The sequence below is a fragment of the Chrysoperla carnea genome, chromosome 4, assembly GCF_905475395.1.
Source record: "Chrysoperla carnea chromosome 4, inChrCarn1.1, whole genome shotgun sequence".
NCBI classification, from domain to species: domain Eukaryota; kingdom Metazoa; phylum Arthropoda; class Insecta; order Neuroptera; family Chrysopidae; genus Chrysoperla; species Chrysoperla carnea.
Genome location: NC_058340.1, coordinates 71,346,095 through 71,369,760, shown reverse-complemented (window position 1 = coordinate 71,369,760; position 23,666 = coordinate 71,346,095). Strand labels below are relative to the sequence as shown.

Below are 23,666 nucleotides of genomic sequence, written 5' to 3'. Positions count from 1 at the left end.
TTTTATACACATAATTTTGTACATTTTTTAATTTTAACAAACTCAAAAAGAAAAGGAACAAATAAATAAATTTTTTACAAATAACAAGCACTTAAATTTTTGTTTTGGTCATTTATGCTTAGGTTTTAGGACCCAATGTTCCATGAACTTCGATTTAATCAGAATTTTCCTACCTTTTTATATTTTGTGGAATCGGTGGATCTAGTTAAATCAAAGGTTGTAGAAATGGGTCTGAAACTGTTTAATCACCACTTTTGTTTTGTTTTGAGATCATCATTCTTCACACTGATTACTAAACACCAAATTAGTTTTACACTTATTTTTGTATTCTAATTTACACCACATTTCATGCTCCCATTTTAAATCCTTATCTTTTCGGATTTAATTGAATTACGAATAGGTCATTTAATAAAATAAATTTCGCAAAAATAAATAACCCGACACTCTTTGTTACCAGGGTTCACTTAGAAATAAACTCGAAGATGAGTTACTCCGATTTCCTCTATTACTCGAAGTATAAATTTCGATTTTTGCCCTAATTTCCTAGATCAGTTTTTTTGTAAAAGGATTTCCATGATAATACTTCGAGAAATTGGAGTAGCGCATCTTCAAGTTCACTTATGTACCCTAAAAAAGAGCTGTGTTAGATCCCAGGAGGTTCAAGGATAACAAACATCATAAAAAAATGTTAGTAGTTTGTGGGGGGTAAAAATTAAAACTTTTTGAATAAATCTAATTGTGTCCCTGATTTCTGCTTAAAAAGAAACATCTAATTAGGTTAATAGCCTGTATATTTTTCGGGATTTCGTGGATGCATGATCTGGAGTGTAACTTAATTGAAACAGCTCTCAAAAATATCAAAAAATTTCAAGCATTGTGACTGAAACAAAACTTTTTTTTAACAAAAACTCAACAGAAAAAAAAATAAAATTATGGAGAGCCTTTTAGTTATTTTTCAGTGGCGAAATATACAGTGCGTTCAGTTTTACTTTAGTCACTGAACACCCGGTATACATTATAATTTTGTTTTTTTTTATTTTTATTTTTTGCAAATATAAATTTTTTTACTTATTCTCTAAAAAGACTTAAAAAAATTTACTAGGCCACTACTATAGCAAAAAATTGTACAATATTTTTTTTTATTTATTTAAATATATATTTTTTTATATATTATCATTTTTTTTAAATTGTGTTTTATTTTTTTTTATAATTAATTTTAATAATTATTTACAAAAATATACAAATTTCATTTTTTCTCTTCTTCCTTAATCGGTCGGTCCTCTTTGTCCACGTAGGTCATATAATAATAAATTTATTTTATTTTAATTTTTTTTAATAATATTTTTGTAATTTTTTTTTTGTAATTTTTAATAATAATATAATAATTAATAATAATTAATCTACAATATTTTTAATTAATTTAAATATAATTAATAGTATACAAAATTGAAAATTTTTTAAAAAATTTCTCTGCGCACGCGCGTTTTTTTTTTTGTTTAATAATTTTTTTAAATTTTTTTTTGATTGAAAGAGAAAAAAGTGGCACACTATTCATTTTTTTTAAATTTTAATTACTTAAAATAAAAGAGCAAACAATCGATAATAGGTCCTTTACTCGATGATGACGTAAACAAACACAATCGATAAAAATTTATCGATTTTGTCCTTTTTTTAAATTTAAATGCACAAATTATTTCTTTAAGAACAAACCAAAATGCATAAATGTGAAGACACAAACCCGTTTTTTTCAAATGTTCCATTTTTTTCTGATGAGATAATGATGGTTAATGTTCATTTTGGTAAAATGGTTCTTCATTTGGGGACCATTGAAGATCATCTTGTCACATTTCTTTTAATCGTTGTATGCCAGCTCGCACATATCTTACTAAATGTTTAAATGAACTATGCATAGTTAACGGTCGACAATATTGATCTAGTTCGATGAAAAATTCTGGAAAAATAAATAAAAATAACAATTATTGAAACTGGAATAATAAAAAGCTTCGAAATAAAAAGGCCGGAATGGGCCATGAAATCGTTGGCCGGGGATGGGCCAACCCATTTACGGTATCACAACGGATCCTATGGTCTAAGTGTGTCCCACCCCCAGGACAGCCACTCTAACCTTACCTATCAATTATTGAAACTGGAATAATAAAAGGATCATCAATCAATTTTGAACGTGGCAGTTCAATTGACAATGTACTGTCAAGAGTCCCACCACCCTTCTCAACTGTACTATAGTGAATTTCAGACAAGCACAGTTTGGCTAGTCGCATGTCCTGTTCAATGTCATAGTAATCCAGATGGGTTTGTTGTAATGATTCCTTCACAGGCTCAGGTGAAAGGGGTGTTTGAGACGACCCCTCTCATAAAAGTAGGTTACATTAAATTAAATAAGTAATGATGTTTTAAAACTTAGCTTACCTTTATGCTTTCCTTTAAGTACCAAAAGGTCAGCTTGCTCCCATAAATCATGACATGAGAGTAGGTAACTGAAATGTTGTGTTTGTTTCTGCATTGCTTGATGTATATTCAATGAAACGGGCATGATTGGTCCAATTTGTGCCACTAATTGCTGTTGTGAATTTGGACCACCAACGGCAACAATATTATTACCCCCACTCGTATTCGTAACACCACTACGTGATGCTAGTTCATCACTACGATATCCCGATGATTGGCTACCCACAGATCCAACGGATCCGGCTGGTGATGGAGTTGGTGATAATGGAGACGGTGTACCTTGACCACCAACAACTGGACCTAATTGATCCGGTTGTAAAGGTGCTGTAAGTGTTGCCTATGAAAACAAACAGAAAAATTTTATAAATTGGAAGTTTTAAAGAAAAGTTTTGGTTACAAAAATGTTTACCTTTTGGTGATATTCCGTTAACATTTTTTGATATTCTTTGGCCTCATTTTTTCTCATTTTAAATAATTTCAAATATAGTAATGACTGTGTCCTTAAACTAAAAAAGAAAGACAAAAATTAATAATATGATAAAAAATATGTGAATAGAGACTTCTTGAGACCAATCTGTCAAACTAAGGCAAGACGTCCCCGGGTAGAAGATTCTACTTCAAACAGATGAAGCTGTAGGATTTTGTAGGGGGCAATTTCTCCCAGGATTGATGGATGATCCATGGTTTCGGATCCAAATATTCTAAGCCTGACACGCTCTGCAGGTTTCAGCAGGAGCAAATAACATTTATGGAGATTTTATCGTCCTCCGTATAGTGGTATAAGTGGTATATGTGGAGTCCCACCACAGTTCTCAACTGGGCACTAGTGAGTTTCAAGCGAGCACAGTCGAATGAGCTAGCTGTGGTTATACACAATTTGGTCTATCGCATGCCCTCCACAAAATCCCAGTAATCAAGATGGGCTAATCGTAGTCATTCTTTTATTCGGTAAATTATGGAGCAATTTGCTATGAGAATGACAGACTCAGATGAATGAAGAGTTTGAGATAATTTATCTCATGCCAACGAGTCCGCTGCTTCGTTCCCTTTAACGTCAGAGTGGTCCGATACGCATATCAATATATTCATTGCCAAGAGATTCTGTTTCACGAAGCATTTATAAACTTGACATCAGGACGCCTCGACTTCCCGAAGTTCGACCTGACTCTGAGAACGATGATTCGGGAACGAATAGGAATGAGAGGAAATTTAAATACTAACCTTAAAATAGCTAATTTATTATGAATATTCCCTTGTGGTGAATTATCTTGTTGACTTCTGAATTTGGATGAAATATATCTAGGAAAAAAAAAAAAAAATACAAAAGATTAAAAATTAGGTAAAAAATAAATTTAGTTAACTTACAAAACAAATTAATTAAAAATTCAACTTACTTAATTAAATGTAATGTATCTTTATACATTGTAAACGCTGCTTTCTCCGAAACACTGTCATGTTCCATTGAATGTCCAGTTAATAGGAAAAGTAATACAGCTTCCAGGTATTGCATACCTTGGGCAGTCACATCTGTTTCACGATCAGCGCCATGCTTTAAACGTTTCGCCTCTGATAAATACCGGTTTTGATCCCTAAATCAAACAAAAATAAACAAATATTAATTTTTGGCAAACTACCGATTTTTTTGTTTTCTAAAATTTATTTATTGATATTTGAATTGAAAAAGTCTTCTAAAACTTTTCAATTTCCGTCGACAGAAAAGTAAAAGGATGCTGTGTAACACAACACAGGATGCTTAAAATTTTTTTTGTACTAACCTTGTTTGGATACGTCTAAGGAGGGGGGACAGAAGTATCATTTAAAAAAATGATAATTACATGTTAGAAAATGGGACTTATTGATTGTTCCTTTTTAGGGAAAGAAAACAGATTCAAATTATGATTTGGCAAATCGTTTTGCTAATATTTCTAGAAAGCACAGCATGTACTGTTTGTAAATATATGCGAAGTCAGAAGTCTTAAAATATTCTTTACAGAAACGACTCATAGACGCTCTTTTTCGATGCGCGCAAACTACTGGAACACTCTTTGATCATTTATAAAGTTTTTAATCGTCTGAAAATTTACTCTTTTTTAGGAATCGAACCCAAGGCTAGCGATTTCATAGTAAGCTTCTAGCGAATCTATCTCAAAATTATTCGTTTGCGATTTAAAAAAATGCATAGACTTAAAGAAATATCTAAGAGCAGAATCTTATTAACCTCGAAACACTTTACTTGTAATACAAATTTTCGATTTCTTGGAAATAATGGTTTCAAAAACATTTAATGGAAACTCTTCCCAATAAATATTCAAAATTGAAGTGATTCGTAAAGAAAATTGTTAAAAATAAAACAAGAAATACGACCTTCATAATATTTCCGAAAAAAGGAACAATTTTTCAGTCTAAGCAATTGTTTCTACAAACTACTCAAAGAAAAAAGGATGATCAAAATTGAGCTTAAGATCATTTAATGAATTTCACGATTCTACAAAAGTAAGAGTTAAATCTGGTAGAAGTAAAGCTGTTAACAGCTTAGAAAATTACAAAAAATACAAAGCCTCTTTTATCGAATGTAATCTTAAGTCCATTTGGATTCCCTTTTTGTCAAATTACTAAAAAAGGATTAAAAAATAAAAATCAACTCACCGTTCTTCAGATTCAGACAAATCTTCACTAACATTTTCAAAATAGGAATAATAGACTTTTTGTAAGGGAACTTGTTGACTTGTCGCCGCTCCACTATTCGGAGTCGATTGTGTCGTTGATTGCTGCTGTTGTTGCCACGATGATGAAATCGTCGTAGTCGATGAGGAACCAGGTATATCTAGAAGAGGAACAGTAGCTGGTGATGATGCTTCAATTTTCGGCGTAACTCCTTCCCGTTCATGATTTGTTGGTGGTTGATCTTCTGTAATTTCACCTTTTCGTCGTTTATGTCGTTTCGATTCACTACGTCCTTCTCTACGCTTACTACTACTACTATGACTCTTTGAGACTCGACTACTTGTGGTCGACAACGAAGACACTGAACTAATACTTGGTTCACGTTTACGTTTTTGTGATGATCCCGTCGAAGGTCCTTCGCCACTAGGTATGTAATTCGGTGTAGACGCACAATTTTTACTAATTTTAGGAGTTCGTTCCTCACTTTTGATAACACTTGGTGATATTTCCACACAATCATCGTCTAGTTCATGTTTAATTTCGCTTTTGATTTGAGGAGTTGTGGAAGGGGTGAAAGATGACGATGGTGTTGAACAAGGTAAAATTGTACTAGATGGTCGTTTACTTGGTATATGTGATATCCTAGTTAAAGGTATACGACATAATAGACTAGGTCGACCATCTGGTAAATAAGTTAAAGGGGGAGGAGGAATTGTAACACTAACACTTTCAGTCTCGTCAATTGTTGGCGTCCGTTCTGATTCACCACACACTGATTCCACAATGATAACACCTCCTTTACCTTTACCTCCACATTTGCCACCGCCTTTACCTCCTTTTCCACCTTTACCAGGTCCGCCCATTGAGAACAATTTACGTAGCGTATCATTTTTCTTTTTATCTTGGACGGGTTTTATTTCGCTCTCAACTTTGACAGGACTTTCAGCCTTTGGTGGACGTGGTGGGGACACACTACGATCCGACCCTGAACTTTGTGGTGGTGGAGGTACACGTGTTGCAGGCCTTGATTGCCGTGATGCTGCCGCCGTGGCACTGACTACATCAATTTCGCTATCTGATTCAGAAGCAGTCGGTAATTCAGCAACACTCTTTGATGAACTTGCTGCCTTACGTTTATTTCCAGTAGGTCCTGCTGAAGATGATGCCACCGTACCACTTTGTTTGGTATCACTACTCTGTTTACGTGATATTTTTGGTTTACTACGTTTCGTCGATGTCCAATCATCGTCATCGTCGTCAGATTGAATTGGACTGGTTAGTGCTGGAACAGGGGCCAACACACGTGACGGTTGGAAAGTTGGTGTTGGTTTAGTATCTTCGTCGGAACTACTTGACGATGGTACTTCTTGACGTGGTGTTCGTTTATTCTGTTTCGTCGGTGGCCTTCCAGGTCGTTTACGTATTTTAGATTCTGTATCAGAACCGCTACGTGGCGATGGACCTGAACCAACTTGTTTTGGTGGTCTGCCACGTTTTCGTACTTTTGTTTCGGTATCTGATCCACTCATTGATAATTTATTTTTTCTAGGTCGACCTGGTTTACCTTTTGGTTTACTGTTTTTCTTATCATCGGAAGGTATTCGTGTAGATGATGTTGAAATTTTATCTTCACTTACACTTGTCACACGATGTTCATCGTCTGAGTCACTTGATAATGATGAAACAGATTTGGTGCGACGTCGTACTCTTGGTGAAGGGCCAACACGTGTCGGGCCTTTGATTGGTATGTTACTAGTCCTTTCATTATCACTATCGTCATCACTATCAGACACAACCTTTGCATTTGAAACCACTGGTGGTGGCTTTCGTCTACGTCGCGTTGCAGTTGTCGGGACATTTGAATCGTCATCTGAATCAGATAAACTCGATAACAATGGAGGCGCAGGTTTAGCTAACACTTCCACAACACTACAATCAATTTCAGATTCATTTGCCTGTTGTTTCTTTGGTTCTTCTAATGGTTCAGGTTCAGCGGGTGCAAATGCACTTAAATTCCAACGTGGACTTGATGGTGTGTGACTTTCGTCAAGTGGAGGTGGTGTATGTGGACCACGTTCTGGTGCTGTTATATCACCTTCCCCACCTTCCACAGAGTCATCACTACTTGATTCACTATCAGAACCAGTGTCTGAGCCGGATTCACTTGATGAACTTCCCAATGGTGACATTGGTGCGATTGGTTCGGGTGGACGTTCTAATAATGGTGTCATAGCAGCAGTTGGATGATTTTGTGGTGGAGTTGCTGGTAATCTGGAATATATATAAATAATGTTTTAATAAATAATTTCCATATCAATATCAAGTTTGGTGTAGAATTTAAGACTCTACTGTAAAAACGATAAAACGAAAATAAGGATTTTTATTTTTTTACGGAGTTCTAATATACAGGGTGGACCATTTTAATCGAGAAGCGAATGCATTCAAACATTTAAGAGATAAGTGTGAAAAAGTGTCCAAATTTTATCCAGGCACGTTCACCGATGAAATGTTTCGTCATTTTTGTTAACCACCAGAATTTTTCACTTGTCACTTGCCCACAATTCATAAATATTCTAGTACAAAACAGTAAAATGGCGGGACATTTAAAAATAACATCGAAAATAGATCAGCATTTATTTAAGTTTTTTTTACTTTGATATATTCAAGCGTCTCCAAATTGAAGCGTTTCCAATTTGGTATTATGACAAGGTTCGTTAATACTAATTACATTGAGTTTACGAGCTAAATGAAAAAATGCCAGGTTAAAAAAAAGAATTGAATGAAAGTGCAACTTACGGTTCAAGAGGTGCAACAACAGTTGTCGATGGAATTACATGGGATGGTTTAATATGTTTAATATCATCATCACTATCTTCTGATAAACGTAAATCATGTTCCAGATCACTGAAAATGAAATTATACGAAAATTAATATTATGATGAAAATTGACATTACAATATGCGTAAATTTTCTATATCTTTTCTTTTTTCTGAGGAGTTGTGTGTTCGAAGATTCCGAATCAACAACTAACTGTATATTCTCAAATATGTAAAGAAATGTTAACTGTATTTGTATGCATAAAAATCCTGACTCTAAAAACTAATATATCATGTTTTGATTGCAAAAATAAATAAGGCAAAAAGATGTTTTAATAAGTTTGCTTCCTACGATGAATGTTTAGATTTATTAAACATAATAATATTTATATTTGAATATTTCAAACTAATAAACTTCATTTTAAATTTAGTACAAAAATGTCCTACATTTATTAAATATTATTTTAACTCAAAATTATTTTCTAAACATTCTAATTTTGTTTGAAAAATGATTTTTCTATTTTTGAAATTGTGTGTCTCTCTCTCTCTAAGCATAACAAAAAATTAAATATTACTGCTTAGTGACAGCCTTAATTTTTTCTAAAAAGTTTGGGACAATAGAAATTTGATTCTGCTGGGGAATCGGATTGATAAAAATGGAACAAGTGTGTGTAGTATACGCATGAAAGGGTTCTGTCTTACAGGATGGATCATTTTCATCTATTATGGTAAATACCTCGTTTTGGAGTTAACCAATCAAAAAATAACTTCAACAAAAGTTTCAGAGTTTGGTGGGGGTTCCGATTAAAAGATAATAGTCAATTTTTTAGAATAGTTATCAAGAACAATCAAGGTCCTTCGCCTAATTAATAATTTTTAAGCCAAGTAAATTTTTAAGATCATTTGAAGATCAAGATCAAACGACCTTAAAAGTAGAATTCCAAGCCAAAGTCGTGGACCTAGTCCCTTATTGCCCTTGGCTAAATAATTTTTATGTAGTTAGTGTTTTTAACCCCCGAACCAAAAAAAGGGGTTATATAAGTTTGACCGCTATATGTGTGTATGTGTGCCTGTCTGCCTGTCTGTGGCATCGTAGCGTCTAAACGAATGAACCGATTTTGATTTTTTTTCGTTTGAAAGGTAATTTAATGGATAGTGTTCTTAGCTATGTTTCAAGTATGATTTTCGGATTCCGTACTCGAAACAACTAAAAAATACGCCATGATTCCTAAAATCAGTTCAAGAAAAAGATAATTTAATGAAGAGTGTTCTTAGATGTTTCAAGTGCGTGTTTAGGGTTCCGTAACAAAAAAAATTGTCGGGGGTTTTTTAAAAGCATTAACGATATACATCTTTGATGAGGAAACCTTTGAAGGACGAAATACTATTTTATTGGCTAGAATTAATATTATTCCATGTGCATTTAATATAACTTGAGACGGTTTTTTTTATTCAATTCTAGAGTTTTTAAAATAATTTTATTTACTTAAAAAGCATCATCACAGAAAGGATTTTTTTAGTATAAATATTATTTTAGTCCTTATAGAATTCTATCAAGTCCTCGTTTGAAAAATGAATAAATAATTAAATTTACGGCGATCATCATACGAATGAAAAAAATATCACATCTATTTTTCATATATAACTTTTTTTTTCCCAAGTTAACAAAAGCAAAAAAAAAATTGTTGCTCAAATATTATTATTAAAAAAAACTCGAAACAAGTTGATGAAAAAACATAGGACACTAACTCACGTAGGACAGAACAGACTGGGACGAGTATTAACCCACATGTATACATAACTATACATATATATGTATAAAAGCTTTGCCGGCTGCTGTCTGAACGATTAGTTTTCGTCTGGAACATTCGACGGTGAGTATGTATCGTCTGGTATGTTTTATATACATAATACTATTATTTATACTTTATCAAAATTAAATTGTTTCTGACATCATTATATTTCATTTCGAGAAAAATTTATGACCATTTATTATGAATTTTCTAAAGTGTTTTATTGTTGGATTTTTATACAGAATGTTCGATTTACATCTAGGCATATAAATATCACGAGTATGACAGAATACATGCGTAAAGCAATGCATCTAAGTGAAAGATATTATATACATGTGTTGAAGTTTCGATATGCGTTAAGATAGTTGTAAGACGCTTGTAGAGTGGGAGTTTCTTAGTTGAATAGATTAACTACAACAGATAAGCCACGCTCTGCAACACCTATAATACCTCTTACTTAGATTTATTGCTTAACGCATGTACTCTGTCATACTCATGATATTTATATGTATATCAAATATGGTGGAAGGGATGGGAAAATCAGGGCGCCACAACTTTACTTTGCATTGTCATCCAAACTAAATGTGCATGCAAAATTTCAGCTCAATCGGAAACCGAGAAGTGGATCAAATTTGACTAGCAAGATTTGATTACAGACAGACAACGGGACAGGTGAAACTAAATAAAAGCTTTTAAAATGAAAGCCTGAGAGGATCACAGTTAGAATGAAATCACTCGTATATTATTTTCTTGCTTTTAATCATTATGGAAGTGGGGGGGTGGGGGTGAAAGTGAGGCTATACTTATAGAGTGATTGGAATTAAAAATAAATTTTAATTAATGAAAAACTTACCCAGGTAATCGAGATGACGATATGTTACGTTCTGAAACAATAAAAAAAAAAAGAATTAATAATTATATCAAAAATAATATTTTTTATCTCACTTTTTGAAACCGGAAAACTTTGTGGCTTAAATCGTAACAATTGACTACCTTTATTATAAATATTAATAAATTAAAAATATTATTATATACTTTATAAAAGGCTCTTTCAAGTACATTTTGTTCTTTGTTAGGTTTTTTATTTTTAGGATTCCGTATTGAAAGATTACTTAATTATTATGGCTTGATAATATAGATATCGCTCTTCAATCATCAAATGATGGATCTTCGATGAACTCATAATTAAATCATCGACAACCTTATATTTTTATGGTATTATTATAAACTACAAGATTGTCTAAATATTTTAGATGGTTTTTTATCACACTCTCTAGATTTTTTAATATAGAAATATCCAATTGAAAAGGATAATCTATATGATTCATCATTTTTTCAGACAACTTTGAACGATAAAATAATAATAAAAAGCCCGATGACCTACGAATTTTTTGTGATTTTTGGAAACTTTGTTTATCAAAAAATGCATTTATATAAAGTTTTATTGAAATCCCTAGTATTAACCAATCCTTGCATATCTCCTTATGATCCAGCATTAGATAAATATACCTTCATCTGTAAATTGATGAAAACAGTATTGAATAGATATAAACAATTTATGCTGCTATTATTATTAATTAATTAATTAATAATCAATTAATATATAGGCAGAGATTTACATTCCTAAATTGTTTATATTTTAATTAAACCTATACAATGCTATTCTCGTCAATTAGCAAATGAGGGTATATAGTTCAGTAAAATAATACATTGTGGTATGCAAAAGGTCGGGTAGTTTTGATTTTTTCCTATGTTGTTAGTGTTAGGCCCATGACTTAAAATCCAAGTTTTCCACCTCGGGGTGCCAAGGCGCGCCGCGGGGCGCGCCACTTTTTAATGAAATATCGAAAATTTGACTATTCCTAAGTGAAATCTCGCGAACGGTTTATTTTACAGAAAATATTATTTTAATAAATTAAAGGGTAATAAATTTGTGACAGTTTAAGCCCAACACCAGGTTTGTAGCGTAAATAATGGCTGAAATACAAACCTTCAAAATAAACCAATTTTTCAAAGATTTGTGAAAATCGTGATTTTTTAAAAATATTTCCACAATATAATTGTTTAAATCAAACGCCGTATAATTTAATTGTGTATGTTAGTTTATTTGCTATAAAAGAATAAAAGAAAGTATTAATAAAATTATGAAAGAAAGAATGAAAAGTGTGTTTGTAGGAGTTATATATTAACATTTTTTAATCAATGAATGTCCTATTTAGTTAAAACAATACAGTACACTTTGGAAGTATTTGTTACAAATAACGATAACAGTATCTATTTAAAGTTTTCGCATTTTTGATGGGCCAGGATGGAAATGCTCAAGCTCTGCCTGATGCTCCTTGTTCTCTTCATCCAGTGGAAAATTTAACTCTCCTATATCTTCATGTTTAGAGTTATTTATTGACGCCAGCATGTCGTCTTCGTCTTCAAAGCTCCCCTCAAACGGATTTATTTCCGAAACGTTTTCGCAAGATTCTCCTAGAGAACAGGTGCATAGAGAAGAACATATAAGACCAGCTTTACGGCAACCACATGAGTTCTTGCACGCTTTCTTACAATTGCAAGATATCATTTTAAGAAGGGATTCAGGAGCTGCATCTCTGTCCATTTTGAGGGGAGAGAGCCCAAAGCTGGTAGATACCCAGCCCCATTCAAGAGGGTTTTTCTCTTGACCTAGCCACTTCTGTATCTTAAAAATGATACTTTTAAGCAATAACCATGCACGAACATTCAGATCATTTTAAACAACAAATCTGACAATAACATGACAATAGAATTAATTTGTTTTTACTAAACTACTAACACTCAGCTGATCAATTAATAATGCAGGTTTACCAACCTATATCATTGATCCCAATTATCTTAGTTAATTTATTTTGAAGATCTATAATTCAGCCATTATTTACGCTACAAACCTGGTGTTGGGCTTAAACTGTCACAAATTTATTACCCTTTAATTTATTAAAATAATATTTTCTGTAAAATAAACCGTTCGCGAGATTTCACTTAGGAATGGTCAAATTTTCGATATTTCATTAAAAAGTGGCGCGCCCCGCGGCGCGCCTTGGCACCCCGAGGTGGAAAACTTGGATTTTAAGTCATGGGCTCAACACTAACAACATATCCAAAAATCAAAACTACCCGACCTTTTGCACAGCAACCCCATATTTTCATACATATTTACTGGATTAATATTTCTCTAATATCGGATCCGACTATTATAGGTTATGAATCGATAAATATATCAAAATAATTGTTTCCAAAAAAATTATTTAACAGTTTTTATTTCCTAAACGATTTGAAACAATTAAATATTCCTTACAAAGCAGGACTAATTAAAGATAAATTTGTAGATTTCTTTGAAAATAATGCAGAAACCTCGTTTCATAAGTCAAACTCATACTTGTTCGATGTTTTTTTTTTGTGTATTTTTTTCCAATGTTTGAATGGATGAATGATAAACTAAACACCTGTTTTATATATGATTGTGTAGTCGTTAGTCGGTGAACTGTGTAATAATGTCTTCAAGAAATATAACACACAAAACTCAAACTTATAAACTCTCATGTTTTTGTTTTCATGTATTTTTAAATGTTATCATATTTTTTAAGTTAAAACCGTGTTTGTGTTATGACTGTCTGCGATGTAAATGTCGGTTGAAATATTTTATATACCTTTTATATTTAATAAATTTAAAGCAAATATCATCTGCTATTATAAAATTATTTTAAAAAAAATTCATTTGTTTTTTGTTTGACAGAATATGGTTAAGCTAGAACGCTATCTAGTAGTAAACATATGAAGTACAAACAAATTTTATCATAGAACTTTTTATTTTAAAAAATGATTTTTTTTTGTTTTAGAACATCAAAAATCTAATGTGATAAAATGAATAATAAATATTTTCTATCTTTGTCAAACTTATTACTGTTAGTCCGAAAAAATAATCAATCGCAATAGGGCATAGAAGTAAATTTTTTTATCACTTCAGATGAAGAATTCTCACTTCACGAATAAAAAAGTGAAGTTGGTTTTAAAACTTTTTACTAGTATGCAAGATATGAACGTTTAAAATTCCTAATTAAACAAGGAGGAAGTTACCCACTAATGACGTCATACGTGGGTATCACCATAGAGATTACATATAAAACTTTGATTTGCTAAAAAGAGATGGGAAACCTTTGAATGCAATCTTTGATTGCTTATAACTTCTTCGTTTTTTAATCAATTTTAATTTCACTTTCAAATTTTGTCATGGTATCAAGTCTTGTTTTACATTTTTATGGATAATATGGCTAATTCGACATCACCATTATCCCCTATTGAAAAGATCTATTTTAAGGACGTTATCAGAAAAATGCGTGCTTGAACATATTTAAGAATTACGTTTCAAATTTTGAGGGTGGATTCTGTTAGAATTTGAGAAAATTAGACAGGAATTAAGAGAAAAATTTTTCGATATTAGATTTTAAAATATTGATGCCCGAAGATTTAGAGAAATGTGATTTATTTCATCACATTAAATGTATATTATGGAAAAACGAGTACCACTTGGTATAATTTTCTTTACAGAAAGGGAAATATTTGTCATGCTTTTAACTAATGAATGTTAGTTTTGGTGCATAATAAAGCATACCTTTAAAACAGGGTTCGAGGATATATATCAATGGATATATATCATGATATATATCACGTGGATTTTTATGATATATATCAATACAAAAATGATTTTAAAAAATTTAATATTATTTAGTAATTTTTGGCGTTTGTTTAGGTATTTCTACTTCCCAAATTTTAAGCTCAAATTGTGTCGTGTCAGAAAAAGTTCGTTACTAAAGAGTAAGTTTAAGTAAGATTCAGAATAGGAAGATGATCTAACTTTATCTTCCTTGCAGGCAAACCAAGCACAATTATGAAACGACATTTTTTTATTTTTTATTTGATAATTAACAGTTTATTACGAATGACTGATGACTGATTTGATAATTAAAAGACTGATTATACTCTAGAGTAATTATTTGTAATGCTTATTGTTTTGTTACCTAAGTGTAGGTATGACCATTGACTGATAACAATTTATAAAACTGTTTTTTGTTTTAAAGTTGATTTTTTTTTTATAAAAATTTTTATTATTTTTAATTGATTTTGCCTGATCTAGAAGAATATTTTATGTTTTGGTTTCACTTGTCTGATTTGAAGTGCCTAAGTAAATAAAACCTTTAAAACATTTTAGTTATTTTTAAGTATCAAAATTTTGATATATATCGGATATAAGTAAATCAAAAATATCCGATATTTTGATATTTATAATAAATATCGGATATTTTCGAACCCTGCTTTAAAATCACTTCAATATAAGATTTACATGTTAAAAACGCAAACTTTAACAGCTCGAATCTATAAATTTCACACCGTAATAGGGTATTAATAAAATTAACTTGAGAACGCAAGATGATTCTCAGAAAGCATGATTTTTTAAGCACTAGAATTATGTACGACAGATAAAAATCTTTTATATAAATGACTGAATTTTTCTTAATAATGAGTATTATTTTTTATACACCCGGTATTTTTTAATCTAAACAAAAATATTAAATTACAAATGTTTATTTAAAATGTATCAATTATAATTTTTTTTTAATAAATATTAATATTGTTATAAAATCGATATTAATATGATAATTATTGTATAAAATTAATTATCTAAATTGTATCATTAAGATAATATTATTATTATATAAACATATCACTTTAATATTAAACCTAATATTGATTTGAATTGATTTCAATATATTACCTTTGTAAACAGCCACTGTCAGGCTAAGAGCCAATCAATGTGCATATTGTATGCATGAATAGAAACTATAATAGTTTAGTTAGTCGAATCGAATCGAATCGCTATTACTAAACTAACTAAATACAATCAATCTTGTTTTATTACTTATGTATAATGTATAGCATGTTCATCAAATTTTGTCTGGTGGCAGAAAAAGGTACTATTTTAAGGTTACTTTTTAAGAGATGGGAATTTATGGTTGCAGTATTCATCTTATAACAGGTTAGTTTTTAGGTTATAGATAAATTAAAATATTTAATATTACATGTTTACTCATATACATAAATGAATAAAGAAGAAAAATCTTAGCTGTCTAAATTTCGAACTTTCTAGGTTAATAATAAAGTATTTAACCCGTCAGCACTCGCATTATGAACACTTAGCTCACGCTTGAAAGTTTTTGATAATTTTCACTTGGAATAAATGAAAACAAATTTAAAAAAAAAACTTTTTAATAGAAAGAAAACATACTAGACAAGTAAAAAAACCAAGTGTCTCCATCCATATAAGGGATGTACGAGGGGGGTAGATTTAGGGTTGAAATTATTTTTATCCTATTTTCAATTTTGATGATGAATTTTCTTATAACTTCATGAATATAGATGAAAAATAAGAATAAAATTTTTGGATATCTGCCTTGGTTTTCGAAAGATTGGAGGGGGAATGTTTAAACAAAAATTTCCTATTTTCAATATTTTGAAAATTACGCGAGATATCGAAAAATTTTATTCTTAGTTTTCGTCTTATATTGTCAAGTTCAACATAATTCACCATCAAAATTGAAAAATACATATTTTTTAAATTTGTGCCTCCACTAACGTGCTCATACATCCTTAATTTCTGAATATACTTAAAAAATAAATGGATAAGTATTGTCATTTTATTATGTTACTTTTTAATAAAAAATCAATAATTCAAATGTTATTTCTTCGAAACCAACATAATGATATACTTATATCCCCTCTACCTACCCCCTCCCATGCCAGTTGCCATTTATTCTTCATATTATTGTAAATATATATTGCAATTATGTGTTTTTTTTGTACCATGCTTTTTATAACAAAATGAAAGACTGTTAATAAAGAAATAATGACTTAATTATTTTATTATAAATATAAATAAAAAATATATAACTCGATATAAATATTCACAGATGTCACTACTTGTGTATGAAGTTTAGGTATTATGATTATAGCAGATGTTTTTTCTTTCAAATAAAATAATAAAGCGAAGTCTGGCCGTCCTACTATTAATTGATATTTCTGTGTATTTATTATAAAAACGGAAATGTAATTTAATATATTTGTCATTTTTAGTGGTTTTAGTGATTTTTATTTATTTTTTTGGTAAAGTGTTTATATTACAATTTCCTTTTACCCCAAAATAAATAATATGAATATAGTTTATAGTTGTAAATAGTTATTAGTTTAATGGTTTTATCTAATTTTGATTAATGGTTTACGTAAAGCCAGCCATCACAAAATGATATTTATTATCAATAAATTTTATGAATAAATTATATATTTTGTTCGATATTAAATTCTAAGTTTTACAAAAGTCATTACCCTATTCTATTTCTAAATCTTGTGCTTTTTAAGGGCTTCCATTCATATTATAATTTGTCCGCAGGATCGGTTGCCGGCAAGCAAATCTGATAGTGAATGGCAAGCAGTAACGAATCAATTTAGAATCGAATTTGGTTTGTGAGTTAGGTTGAGATTCATTGGTGATTCATATTCAACGCGATAGATGTGTAATAGATGACGTTGCATTAAGGACTCTTTACGTCATCATATAATAATTTAAATTTTTTAACATTTGTCTTCAGTTAAGAGTTACGGAAATCGGATTTAAGTTATTAGAAATAAACACATGTTAAAAGGTCAAAAGGAAACTTTTGTTTTTTTTAAAGAACTTACTTAATAAAAATTCGCGCGCTTGGGTCTGTTAGTATTTTAGTTTAAAATTAAATCTAATCTCATTTTATATAACCCAGCTGAAAATTTCTTATACATATATCCGCGTCCGGTTTAGAACCTGTAAGATATAGCTAGAAAATTTGAATAATTGGCAATCCATTCTTTATAAAAATCATTAGATCATATAATTTTTTATGAATTTCATTTATCTGCTGACAATTTTAAAAATATAAAAAAGCATCTGTGTACACACGTACCACTGTACAGGTGTGCATTCATATCAATTTATATCATCATGTTCGTCATCGTCATCAAGACAGACACACAGACACTGATCATGACGTACACGAATAGATAAAATAAAATAAATACAACTTTCAATCTTAAGAAATTCAAATAAATATTTCTCTTTGTAAATTATTTAATTGTGTTTCTCTTTAGTCTTTGATCACTAAACAATTATTATTGTATAAAGAAAAAAAAATTAGTTCACTGTTTTTATTTTTAATATATTAAATGATATTTACAGGATGTAACAGTTGATTATTTTATTATTTTTAGAATTGACTGATTAAAAATAAACTGTTGTTAAAAACACGCACATATAAAAGAATATCTTAAGTCACTAAGAAAAGTTGCTCGCAATTAACAATTATGACTCTATACAAAATTTCAAGGAGATCCGTGAAATTGAAATACTCTAAAAATGATGAATCATATAGGTTATCCTTTTCAATTGGATATTTCTATGTCAAAAAATCTAGAGAGTGTGTTAAAAAACTACCTAAAATATTTAGACAATCTTGTAGTTTATAATAATACCATAAAAATATAAGGTTGTCGATGATATTAAAACAAAATTTTAATTTAATTATGAGTTCATAGAAGACCTATAATTTGATGAACAGAGACGACTATAGTTAGAGTATTGATGATTGAAGAGCGATATCTATATTATCAAATTATAAGCATCACTCGCACACAATATATTATATATTTTTGTAGTTGCATGGTATTGTAAAGCTAAAAATAACACATATGCATTTGGATTATATGTATGTACCGTGCAATAAATCAAAACTTTTTTTACAATACTGTAGGTTTACAATCACCTTAAATCAAAATCTACCATACTTTAAAATGTTGTGGAAAACTTATAAAATTTATTTGTAATACCTTCCAATTTAACTTTTGAATGAAGACATACGTTAAATAATTTTAATTGTTATATGATGACGTAAGAGTCCTTAATGCATCGTCATCTATTACACATCCATCCATTTACACAATCAATAAAAATTTTTTTCAATAAAAATGAAAATTGAATAAATAACCTAAAGGTATAAAAATTAAAATTGGTTTGTTTCTTAAATAAATAAAAAAAATTTTTAATAATATTCGTGTGTGTTATTTAAATGTTGGCAACATGCAAAATTCAATCGAATTATAAAATGTTATTTATATTTTTATTATGTTGAATATATTGGTGTGTTAGAAGTTTGTATTATTGTGTGTGCTATATTGTTTATATGTGACCCTGACTGACTTTTTTTTTTACTTTACTATGTGGAAGTTAATTTAATACTTGCTAATATTATTAAACCAGGGGAAAGAGAGGAGTAGGGGGGGGGAGGTAAGTATTAAATACAAATAATTATTGTTTTGTTTAGTATCACTAACTAAAACTTACTAATTCTCCCTTCTACTTCTTCACCGATTGATATTGAATACTTTGCATTATTTTTTTAATATCAATTAAAATATTCGTTTTATATTAAGGTAGTATGAGCGCTAAATCAAGTTTAGACTGGTTGAAACTATTTGTACCATATGAAATATCGAAAGCTAAAAAATTAAACAAAATTTGCAATTTTCGATATTTTGAAAATTATTTCAAATATCGAAAAATTCTATTCTAGTTATAACATAATTCACGATCAACATTTGTGTCCCCACTACCGTGCTCATACATCCTTAATTAGTCGAGCACAACGGATTTTTTTTGCTTTCAATAAATTATTAACTTTAATTAGTTTTTTTTAATCTTTCAAAACATATCATCCATCTACAGTTTTCCCATAAAACCAATGTTATTAAATATGCCTACTTTTGAAGTCATTTATTTATTTAAATAATCGGACAACCCTCTCCCCTCCATGTAAAATTTTGAGAATTGATTTAGACAAATAACTGTACAAAGTTAGTAACTGTACCCAACGGGTGGAGTTTAAAATAAGAAGTTATTACTTAGAGGAGGGCAAACCAGAAAAATCGACGATAAGCCCACGTCCAAGAGGGTTGGGGGAGGGGGGGGGTATGCTTCACAAGTTTGCCAAATGACATTCGCAAGTTATGACGTCACCACATGCTATTTTTTCTTCTCTATATCTATTTGTACATTTAAATCATTTACATAGTTTTTGATGTTATACAAAAATTGATTTCACACGACTCATTTTTCAGGATGAGTATATACAGGGTAATCAAACAATTAACTCTGTTGTTATATTTCTTCTATTTATTAGAATTTCAATTTAATGCATTTTGAATAATATTTTGCGAACTCATAACGTAACCTTGATTGAAATAATTTTTTAATTGAAATTCAAGTGAATTTTGAATGAATTAATTTCAAATTCTAATAATAAAATTAATATTTGAATAAAAACAAAACTTTTTCAGAAAGAATTTCAAATATTTTTTGATATTAAAATGATTCATATTTCAAAACGTTAATTCAATTTTTTTTTTCTTTCTTTTAAATAATTTTTTCTCTTTCCATTTTAATATAATTATTTGTTATATTATATAAACGATTTTTTATATATTTATTGATTGATTGTTTTATACATGTATCCGCATTTTTTTATTGATACAATACAACCGGAAATTTTTATAATTGAAATACAAAACCTCCACTTGGTTGTTGTAGCTGGCTGGTAGTTGAATACAGCACCAGTGTCATAATCACATCCAAACACAAATCATTATTTATTGAAACATAACAACAGCTTGTCGATATATACAAATTTAATATTTCAAATTCTCACCTGGTTGTTTTATTTCTATGTACATAATAAACTACTTCAGTTTTTAATGATCATCATGATTTTTGTTATAAAAAGATAAGAAATATTGGGTATTTGATGATAGGATCGTAGCGCCACTGTGGCGAAAGTAGAAACCAATAGTCTTTAATAATTATCATGATTTTTGTTATAAGAATTAAAAAATATTGGGTATTTGATGTTAGAATCGTAGCGCCGGTGGTGAAAGTCAAAACCAATAGTTTTTAATGTTAGTATCGTAGCGAAAATGTGGCGAGAGTAGAAACCCATATTGTCAGTAGTTTATTTGGATCATAGCTATACCATGTGTGTTTGTACCATCTAGGCATAAACATATCTGTAGTATGACAGAATACATCCGTTTAGTAATGCATCTAAGCGAGACGTATTATATACATTTGTTGTAAGACTACAGATTCGATACGACAGATCTTCTGTTGTATGCATGCAGAGAGTGGGAGTTTTGTTGCATACAAATATTACAAACTCCCACTCTTCAAGCGTCTTTCAACTAATGTTTAATACGTGTATATAATACCTCTCGCTTAGATGCATTACTAAACGGATGTATTCTGTCATATTACAGATATGTATATGCCTAGATGGTACAAACACACATGGTATATTATACAGGTAGAGGATCTATATGGCGTAAGCAGCGCCACAGGATGAGTGGCTGGGAATTAAATAAAACCATACATATGGGCATATAACCAAGCCATGCAAACTTTAAAATGTTAAAAAATAATCCGCTTACGTGAGCAAAAATGAGTTGTTTTAGTGACTTTAAAATTACATAATCTCTTTTGAATTCCATGGTGTGTCAGATGTATTCCGATATGTAATAATACTAAAGTCACCAACAAAGGGTTAAAAATTGTATGTTTCTCGTTTCGCAAAACAAGTATAAATTCTAAGAATTATCAAAAATTATATATTAAGAAAAAAAAAACATTTTATTATATTTATATTGTTTAACAAAATAATAAACTGCATATTTTAATTTCAACTTGAACAAAACTGCAACACGCAATTTTCTTTTGTTGAACAGAAAACAAAAAAAATAAACAGCAAAAAAGTTTTGACAATATAATTTGCTTCAACTGATTATTAGGTTCGATTCAGTTGTTTTTTTTTTTTGCTCTCTGCATTATGATTTGCATTTCTAAAAGAATATTTTTTTGAATTGATTTTTATTTATATTAATTGTAGGGTGTCCTAACTTTTGACATGAATATGATGTCTTTTATGATGAGACGGTATGGGGCTACTAATTTTAATGTCTAGCGTTTATATAGGTTACGGTGGCAAAAAGGTCGTTGCATTTATATGTATACAAATCATTGAAAATCGATATTATTCCAAAGCATTTGAACAATTTAAATAACATATGTCAAAAATCCTTTTGAGTTGCCTGTACGTTCCTCGAGAACAATGCAACATCTGAGGGGGAAAGCGTGGAAAGCTCACAGCTTTGCTTTAAGGATTGCTCGCAAAAAAGAATGGTGAGCTTAAAGTCGCGGACACAAATATTTTATGTCTTAGTCAATCAGATTTCTGTAGATGCAAATTATATACATGGAGGTTTCAACTTCCTCCATATAAGCCCTACAAGTGGAGTCTATTCTACTCAATTGTATTATAATCCCAGTAATCAAGATGGATTTCTCGTAATCATTGTAAGTAAACAAATTATTGTAATAATAATAATTGATAAGTTAGAATAAAATCTGATGTAATTCATAAAGTTATAATAAAATTCATCATCAAAGTTGAAAATAAGATAAAAATAATTTCAACCCTAAGTCTACCTTGCTCGGACATACCTTACTTCGTTTTTTTTTCTATATCGTTACCAATATGTTTACTTTCTATTAAAAGTTGAGTCCTTAATTCAAAAATTGTTGTCATGCTCACACCACCTTAGCTAAGTACAATTTTGATCAATAAAAATAATCCCAAACACAAAAAAAAAACTATATGTATCACTTTATTATGAAACAATGATAGCATTTTAAGTAGTCCGTAGTACCAACATTTCTTTAATTTTATGACATCGACATAAAGATGTTTTAGGAAGTAAAAATGGTTGGTAAAAAAAAAAGCATAACATATACCTTCTAAATTCTTTATACGTCTTTTATCATAAATCATTATTTATTATTTCTGGATTTAGGGTATTTTTTTTTATTATATTGTAAAGAGAAAAGTTCTTTTCACTGTTATCTGTTGTGTTGTGTGTTTTTTGTTGTTTTTAGGGTGGTAAGAAGAGATTGGACAGACAACAAAAATAAAAGAGATTTTTTTTATTTTTATTTATTGTCATTGAAAATACGTTTGATGTGTTTTTGTTTTAATCTTTTGTTTTTAACGCCATGTTTCTATTTTTCTTTTACTCAACTGTTAAAAATTGCATAAAATCATCATTTTATTGAAATGAATTAATTGCGCATAATTTTTTCCTGGTACAAAAGTTTTGTGATTTATCTAAAACTTAAAAAAATTATAAAGGATCCATTTTGGTATCAATTTTTGAAATTTCTAAAGTAATTAGGACCCAAAAAAGGTCTTTTCGTCTCAGAATTTTGTTTTCTACTTGAAGCAAGGGCATCCGTTACTCCTAGATCACTCTGTATATAGAAATCAGAGGTTTAAAAACATTTTCCCTGAGAAAAAATCACAATGTTATGTTTTGGAATTTGATAAAACTCGGATTTATCGAGTAATCTTTATCCAAAAAATTAAAATCGAATTCATTTAACGGTCGCTCCTGTGGTATTGCCTAAAATCTTATATGAAGCCCTATCTCGAAAACTATTCAGTTATGACTGTCGCATAGTCTGAATTTTGGTATTTCTGTATGTTCCCAAATTAGAGGCATCAAAATCTATAGATTTTCTGATATTTCTTTGAAAAGCGTTCCGATAAAATTCCAAAATCAAATATCGATTAAATCGAAAAAAATCAGGTCAGTTTCTTTATGATTTCTTATCAAGGAAAAATAAAGGTAAAAAAGAAAAATATATTTCCCTCAATTTCTGATTTTGATAATTATTAAAACAACTTATTGTCTAAATCTGTTTCTACATATTAGAGTCAACATT

The 23,666-nt window shown here is 30.0% G+C and overlaps 1 protein-coding gene across 3 annotated transcripts in view; it reads right to left on the bottom strand.

Annotated features, from left to right (window-relative positions):
- Positions 1–1,572: 1,572 nt before the first annotated feature.
- The window catches only part of LOC123299287 (AF4/FMR2 family member lilli), a 444,323-nt gene continuing 422,229 nt past the window's right edge, over positions 1,573–23,666 (bottom strand). For all 3 annotated transcript variants that reach the window (XM_044881638.1, XM_044881637.1, XM_044881639.1), the window contains exons 6-13: positions 10,593–10,623; positions 7,927–8,034; positions 5,113–7,401; positions 3,861–4,055; positions 3,688–3,765; positions 2,876–2,972; positions 2,428–2,803; positions 1,573–1,951 (exon numbers count right to left, since the gene is read on the bottom strand). In XM_044881638.1, the coding sequence (XP_044737573.1) occupies positions 1,842–1,951; positions 2,428–2,803; positions 2,876–2,972; positions 3,688–3,765; positions 3,861–4,055; positions 5,113–7,401; positions 7,927–8,034; positions 10,593–10,623 (3,284 nt within the window). In that variant the 3' untranslated portion in view covers positions 1,573–1,841. The remainder of the gene's footprint in view (positions 1,952–2,427; positions 2,804–2,875; positions 2,973–3,687; positions 3,766–3,860; positions 4,056–5,112; positions 7,402–7,926; positions 8,035–10,592; positions 10,624–23,666) is intronic.